At 34.2% G+C, this 6,192-nt stretch overlaps 1 protein-coding gene and 1 non-coding gene across 2 annotated transcripts; one reads left to right on the forward strand and one right to left on the reverse strand.

The window, feature by feature from the left end:
* Positions 1–683: 683 nt before the first annotated feature.
* LOC126690236 (uncharacterized) lies at positions 684–4,935 on the forward strand. The gene is made up of 3 exons (XM_050385358.1): positions 684–3,324; positions 4,738–4,763; positions 4,849–4,935. The coding sequence occupies exons 1-3, from the start codon at positions 684–686 to the stop codon at positions 4,933–4,935; spliced, it is 2,754 nt and encodes a 917-aa protein (XP_050241315.1).
* LOC126690693 (small nucleolar RNA R71) lies at positions 1,063–1,171 on the reverse strand. The gene has a single exon (XR_007644729.1). It is a non-coding gene; the product is annotated as a small nucleolar RNA R71 (small nucleolar RNA).
* Positions 4,936–6,192: the final 1,257 nt, after the last annotated feature.

The following is a 6,192-nucleotide window of genomic DNA, read 5'->3' on the forward strand; positions in this document are numbered from 1 at the left end:
CTTGTGATTTGTTTGGCTACGGATACAATTGATGATGTGATTTTATACTTAAGAAGCGAAGAAGAACATGCTTTTGATTTTTAAAGTAAGGGTTTAAATGATGATATTTTCCATGATAACAAGATTGATTTCTAGATTATCATGTAGTGAGTTGGGAAAAATTAATGATCATAAATATATACTAATATGACTTACAAGGCGGATTCCAAAACCTTAATTCCTTTCTCTTGATTGTTTACATCTTTTTATTACTTTATATATTTTTCTTAGTTTAACTATTTGCTTAATTTTATTAATTGCTTAGTTTATATTATTGTAACCAACCAATTTTTATTTAAACTAGATTAGGATTAATTTGGTTAAGGTTTAATTAATTTTCCTACATTCATACAAGTCTCTGTGGGTTCGACCTCGTTCTTGTCCAACTATACTTCGGTACGGTTCGTACACTTGCGAGTATTTTAAAATTTCACAACAAGTTTTTGGCGCCGTTGCCGGGGACTTGGTTAGGAAAATAAATTAGGTCTTAATTGAATTTTTCCTTCTACTAGTTGTAGTTATTTTTTTTTTAAATAGAAAAAAAAAAAACAAAACAAAAAAATTTATTTCTTTGTGCTTGGTGTATGAGAACTTGGATACGTGATAAAGAAAATCGTCTTGTTAGTTTTGATTATTCATCCACAATGGGAGAAACTGGAGATGATTCAAAAACTCTTAGGGAGTTGTTCTCACCCATAACCACCAACCCTCCATCTTGCATAGTATTGCCTGCAACCACTGCTGCACATTTTGAGTTGAAGCCACAGATAATCCACCTTCTTCCTACTTTTCATGGATTGGATAGAGAAGATCCTTATATGCATGTGAAGGATTTTCTTGAGATTTGTGCTACTTGTAAGTTTCAAAATTTCACTGATGACTCTGTTCGCTTGCGTTTATTCCCTTTTTCTTTGAAGGATAAGGCAAAAGCATGGCTTAATTCTTTGTCACCTGGATCTATCACTTCATGGGAACTGTTGGTCACAAAATTCCTCTCTAAATTTTTCCCAATGGCCAAGACCAATGCTTTGAGGAGAGAAATTGCAGATTTTTATCAGGATGAACAAGAGAAATTTTATGAGAGTTGGGAGAGATTTAAGGACTTGATCTTAAAGTGTCCCCATCATGGTTTTGAAACATGGAGACTAGTACAATATTTTTATAATGGTTTGACTCAGACAAATCGTAACATGATTGAGTCCATGAATGGTGGTGGATTTTTGAGTCTTGTAGATGATGAGGCATACAAATTTCTTGAGAATTTTTCTGAAAGTTCACAACAATGGGATTTTTCCAATCGTAAAGAGAGATGTGCCCCTGCAATTAAGAAAGGAGGATTGTATGAAGTCAGTGAAGATTTAGACATAAAAGCTAGGTTGGACAATCTCACTCGTAAGGTTGAAGCTTTAGCTTTAGGTAGAGGGATGAATTCTGTCAATCAAGTTCAAAGTGAAACATGCTCTATTTGTGCTAGTCCTATGCATACAACACAAATGTGTCCTTCTGCAGCTGGGTACCCTGATTTTTATGTTGAGCAAGCAAATGCACTGAATAATTATGGAAAACCATTTGTTAGTCCATTTTCAGAGACATACAATCCAAATTGGAGGAACCATCCTAATTTCTCATGGAGGCAAAGTCAGCCTCCCACAAATGTAGGTGGACAACAAGTGCATCAACAAAGTCAATTTCGTCCACCTACTCAAGCATATCCTCCCATTCCTCAATCAACGCCTCAGTTTGTAGCACCACCAAGACCACAATCATCTTTGGAGGAGTCTCTCAAAACTTTCATGCAATCAACTAGCCAAGCCATTCAAGAGATAAAAAGTTCCACCCATTTGAATACTCAAGCTATTTCGAAGTTGGAAAATCAAGTTGGCCAGTTAGCAACCCAAGTTGGAGAGAGGGAAAAAGGAAAGTTTCCTAGTCAACCTATACCTAACCCAAAAGGGCAGTATGCAATTAATGGTTCTTCTAGTTTTACTCATGCACATGAATCTGTTCAGTCTATTACTACCCTTAGATCTGGTAAGCAAGTTGATAATCAAGTGAAAATGCCAGAAGTGGAGGATGATGAAAATATTGTGTTAAAGGAGAAGGGAATTCATAGTTCACAAGATGATCATAGAGAAAAGAAAGGCAACTCAACCTCAATTCCAATTCAGGATCTTAGTTCTCCCCTTGATAGGAGGTTTGTTCCTAAAGCTCCATTCCCTCAAAGTTTAATCAGTCCTCAGAAAAGTGCACAATTTGGAGATATTTTAGAGGTTTTTAAGCAAGTGCAAATTAATATTCCATTTCTTGATGCAATTCAGCAAGTTCCTGCTTATGCTAAGTTTCTAAAAGATCTTGTGACAATGAAGAGAAAGACAAATGTCCCTAAAAAGGCATTTTTGACAGAGCAAGTTAGTTCAATCATTCAAAATAAATATCCAGTGAAATGTAAAGACCCTGGATCTCCTACAATTTCATGCAGGATTGGGGATCATCTCATTGAGCGAGCTTTGCTAGATTTGGGGGCAAGTGTGAACCTAATGCCATATTCAGTATACTTACAGCTAGGTTTGGGGGAGTTGAAACCCACAACCATGACACTTCAATTAGCTGATAGGTCTGTGAAAATCCCTAGAGGTATTGTTGAGGATGTGCTGATTAAGGTGGATGCGTTCTATTTTCCTGTTGATTTTGTTGTGTTAGACACTGAGCCTGCTCTAAATGCCAGTACACAAATCCATGTCATTTTGGGTCGCCCTTTCTTAGCCACATCCAATGCTTTGATCAATTGTCGGAATGGTGTGATGAAGATTTCTTTTGGGAATATGACTGTTGAGCTTAATATTTTTGACATAAGTAAGCAAGTACCAGACAATGAGGATATATGTGAGGTTAACATGATTGGGAGCCTAGTCCATGATACTTTCCTACAATCAAGTTGTGAGGATCCCCCAAACGCTTGCTTAACCCGTTTTGATTGCAATTTGGATACTGAAAAATCAATTGAGGAAGTCAATGCATTGTTGGATTCTATTCCTCTCTTAAGTATTGATAGCTGGCAGTCAAAAGTGATCCCTCTTCCACTTTCTTCATCCCCATTCCCATCTATTGTAGAACCACCAAAGTTGGGTGACTTTTGGGAACACCAATTGATAAGTATACTTCAAGAGCATAAGGAAGCTATAGGTTGGAAAATTGCTGATATTAAGGGTATTAGTGCTTCTGTGGTTATGCAAAGAATTCACTTGGAAGACACTGCAATAGCTTCTCAACATGTTTTTGACCCAGGTAAGTTACAATATCATTGGACTAGTCCATTCATAATATGAATTATTTATCTCCATGGTGTTGTTGGGGTTTGGATGGTCCTGTTTATCAGGATTGATCTCCAGTTGTGTTAAATCTTTTTGCAAAAAAAAAAAAAAAAAAAAAAAAAATTCTTTTTTATTTTCTGATTTTAGATTAATCTTTGTGTTTATTTTCTTGTTTCATTTTATTTTCTTTTGTTCTAGCTAATATTTGACAGAAATTAAAATTTATAACAATCAGCTTGATTAAGGTACGTCTCCTCCTTCTCCTTACCTTACTTTTCCTACTTGAGTTTCTCATGTTGCATATTCATATTTTGCTCTCTTTTCATTAAAGACATATATTTGAGAGTATCATTTTTAACATTGAGGACAATGTTTGGTTTAGGTTTGGGGGGGATTTATATAGATTTCTATCTTTTGGTTTTGTTTTGTTTAGTTGTGTTAAAAAAAAAAAAACAAAAAACAAAAAACTTTTGCCTAGCTTGAGGTTTATGTTTTGAGTTCATTATACTACTCTTGCTTAAAGAATTTCATTGCTTTCGTGCTCAATTCATTGCACATGCACATAGCCACTTAAACAGAACTTGTTGTTGAAGGATAAAAATGATTAGAAAATCTTGATAATAACAATGTGGAGACTGTAACCCCTGTGAGTTTTGAGCCAATCATTATTTTTGGAGGGTTATTTATTGTTTCTAATCTTAAAGTTCATTTGGAAGTACGTAACATGTTTCCCTTGTTGTAGTCTCATTGTTCTTTCTTTTGGCCAAGAAAAAAAAAATATATGATTTTATGCCACACTTTAATCTTTTGAAGTCATTGATGTTGAATGAACTATACTAGTCTTTGAGAGATGAGATTATGCCGTTTTTGTCTACTTTGAGCCATATATGTGTTTTTCTTTTTCTTTCTTGATACATTATCGCTAGTCACCCCGTTGAGCCTTTTAATTAGCCTTTCTTTCTTAAAGCCCTTATCCATAGTGTTTCAAGATTGAATTTGATCAATTTGTTTCAATGTGGTGGTTTGTAAGAGAATTCAAAGAAAGAAAGAAAAATTCAAAAAAAAAAAAAAGAAAAAGAAAAAGAATTGAAAATTCAAAAAAAAAAAAAAAAAAAGAAGGAAAAGTGTCAAAAAGAAGAAAATAAAAAGGGTTCTCATCAAATTTTGAGAAGTGTAATGGAAGGAAGGAATATTACTTTGAAGAAGAAGAGTTTTAAAAAAAAAAGAAATGCTGAATGAAAATTCCAAAAAGAGTTGACATTCCAACAAATCTTGAAAACACTTCTAATTATTTACCTTCACCCATTTTTATTTCATTCCCTTTACTTTTACCCTACATTACGTCCTAATAAAGTCCTTATTTGATCTTGAAGATTGTGTAGTTCAGATATTGATATGACTGAGAAGAAAAAGGTGTGGTATGAATATTTTTGGCATCCTTTCATGAGACTACTTGTTCTTTCTTGATTAAGCGTTTTTCATGTGATTTATATGTAAGGTGTTTGATTTTGCTTACATTACTCTGCTCACATATATTGTTGAGAGTGTAATAACCTATTTCAGAGTGATTTCATTTGTTGAGTGATAACACCGGAAAGATTTGAGTTGAAGCATACTTTCAAATAGAGATTCGAGTCAAGTTTATTCTAAAACTAAGAGTATGTTTGGGTTGGCTACCACTTTTCACTCACATTGAGTTTTGATGGCATGAGAAATTTCTTTAGCATTTGTAGTGTTTTTGAACTTGAACTAATCCTCTTTGCAAAAGGCAATTGAAAAAAAAAAAAAAATTCTTTGTTTTGTTTATTTATTTATTTTTTTTTAGTATTCATTCTCAGAATTTTGTGGGTATATTCCCTGCAAACCCTCACGAGACTACAACTCGTCCACTAGTGTAAGCTAGGGGTTTAAAGGCTTGTTGCATACGCTAAATGCAATCGAAAATTCCAGCGAAAGTGGATTAGTTAGGATTTCCTTTTTCTTTGTTTTTAACTTCTTTGTTTTGTTTTACTCTTTATCTGTTTTGCTCGAGGACTAGCAAAATGTAGGTTTGGGGGTATTTGATGTGCATGAAATATATACAATAAAGTACTCACATATCTACATATTTAGCCTTACTTTTATGTTATTTTGTGACTAATTATATAAAATCTTTGTGTTGTAGGTAACAAGGGCTTTACATGCAAAGTGGGACTAAGCCAATTGAATCAAGCCAACTTACATCCAGCCAGGCATGAATTCAAGAAAAGACCAACCCAATAAAATTTAAGTCCAATTGGAGCAAGGAATCAAAGGAAATTTGCACCAAATCCAAATCCAATTCGGATTAGGATTCCAGACTGCACATCAGTTAGTATTTTTGGCATAACTTTTGGCTCAGATGTCCAATCGAGATGATTCAAGTTGGGCTGGAACGATAACTTAAAGGGCTACAACTTTGTAGTTTACCAAAAGTCCAAATTCTGACTTTAAATGGGCCAAAATTGTCGGTTAAGTGAAGCCTAAAAATCTGGGATTTTCTCCAAACGAGAATTCAACTTGTAATAGGATTCCTTGAACTATTTAAGGGCTCTTTAGGGCAAAATTCAGGGAGGCGAAGGCGGAGGCTAGTGCTAGGGCTGAGGGCTGAATGTATAGAGAGTGCGGCTTCTTCTTCGGTTTTCTTCCATGACAGTTAGTTTTATTTTATTTGTCTAGTTTAATGTTTAGTATTTTATTTTTGTGTTTTCTTTCAATTACTATGAGTAGCTAAATTTATAATTAGGGTTGAGGATGAAACCTTATTAAGGATTATCAATAATATTTATGTGATTTGATTTTTCCCACAATAGTTGTTCTTTAA

This window comes from Quercus robur, chromosome 6 (genome assembly GCF_932294415.1).
Source record: "Quercus robur chromosome 6, dhQueRobu3.1, whole genome shotgun sequence".
NCBI lineage: Eukaryota > Viridiplantae > Streptophyta > Magnoliopsida > Fagales > Fagaceae > Quercus > Quercus robur.

What these genes read in the sequence shown, in the direction of transcription:
- LOC126690236 (XM_050385358.1), top strand. Translation starts at nt 684, where the DNA reads ATGGGAGAAACTGGAGATGATTCAAAAACTCTTAGGGAGTTGTTCTCA. An exon ending in TCAACATGTTTTTGACCCAG is followed by an intron (nt 3,325 to 4,737) that starts GTAAGTTACAAT and finishes TGTGTAGTTCAG; the next exon opens with ATATTGATATGACTGAGAAG. An exon ending in ATATGACTGAGAAGAAAAAG is followed by an intron (nt 4,764 to 4,848) that starts GTGTGGTATGAA and finishes TTTATATGTAAG; the next exon opens with GTGTTTGATTTTGCTTACAT.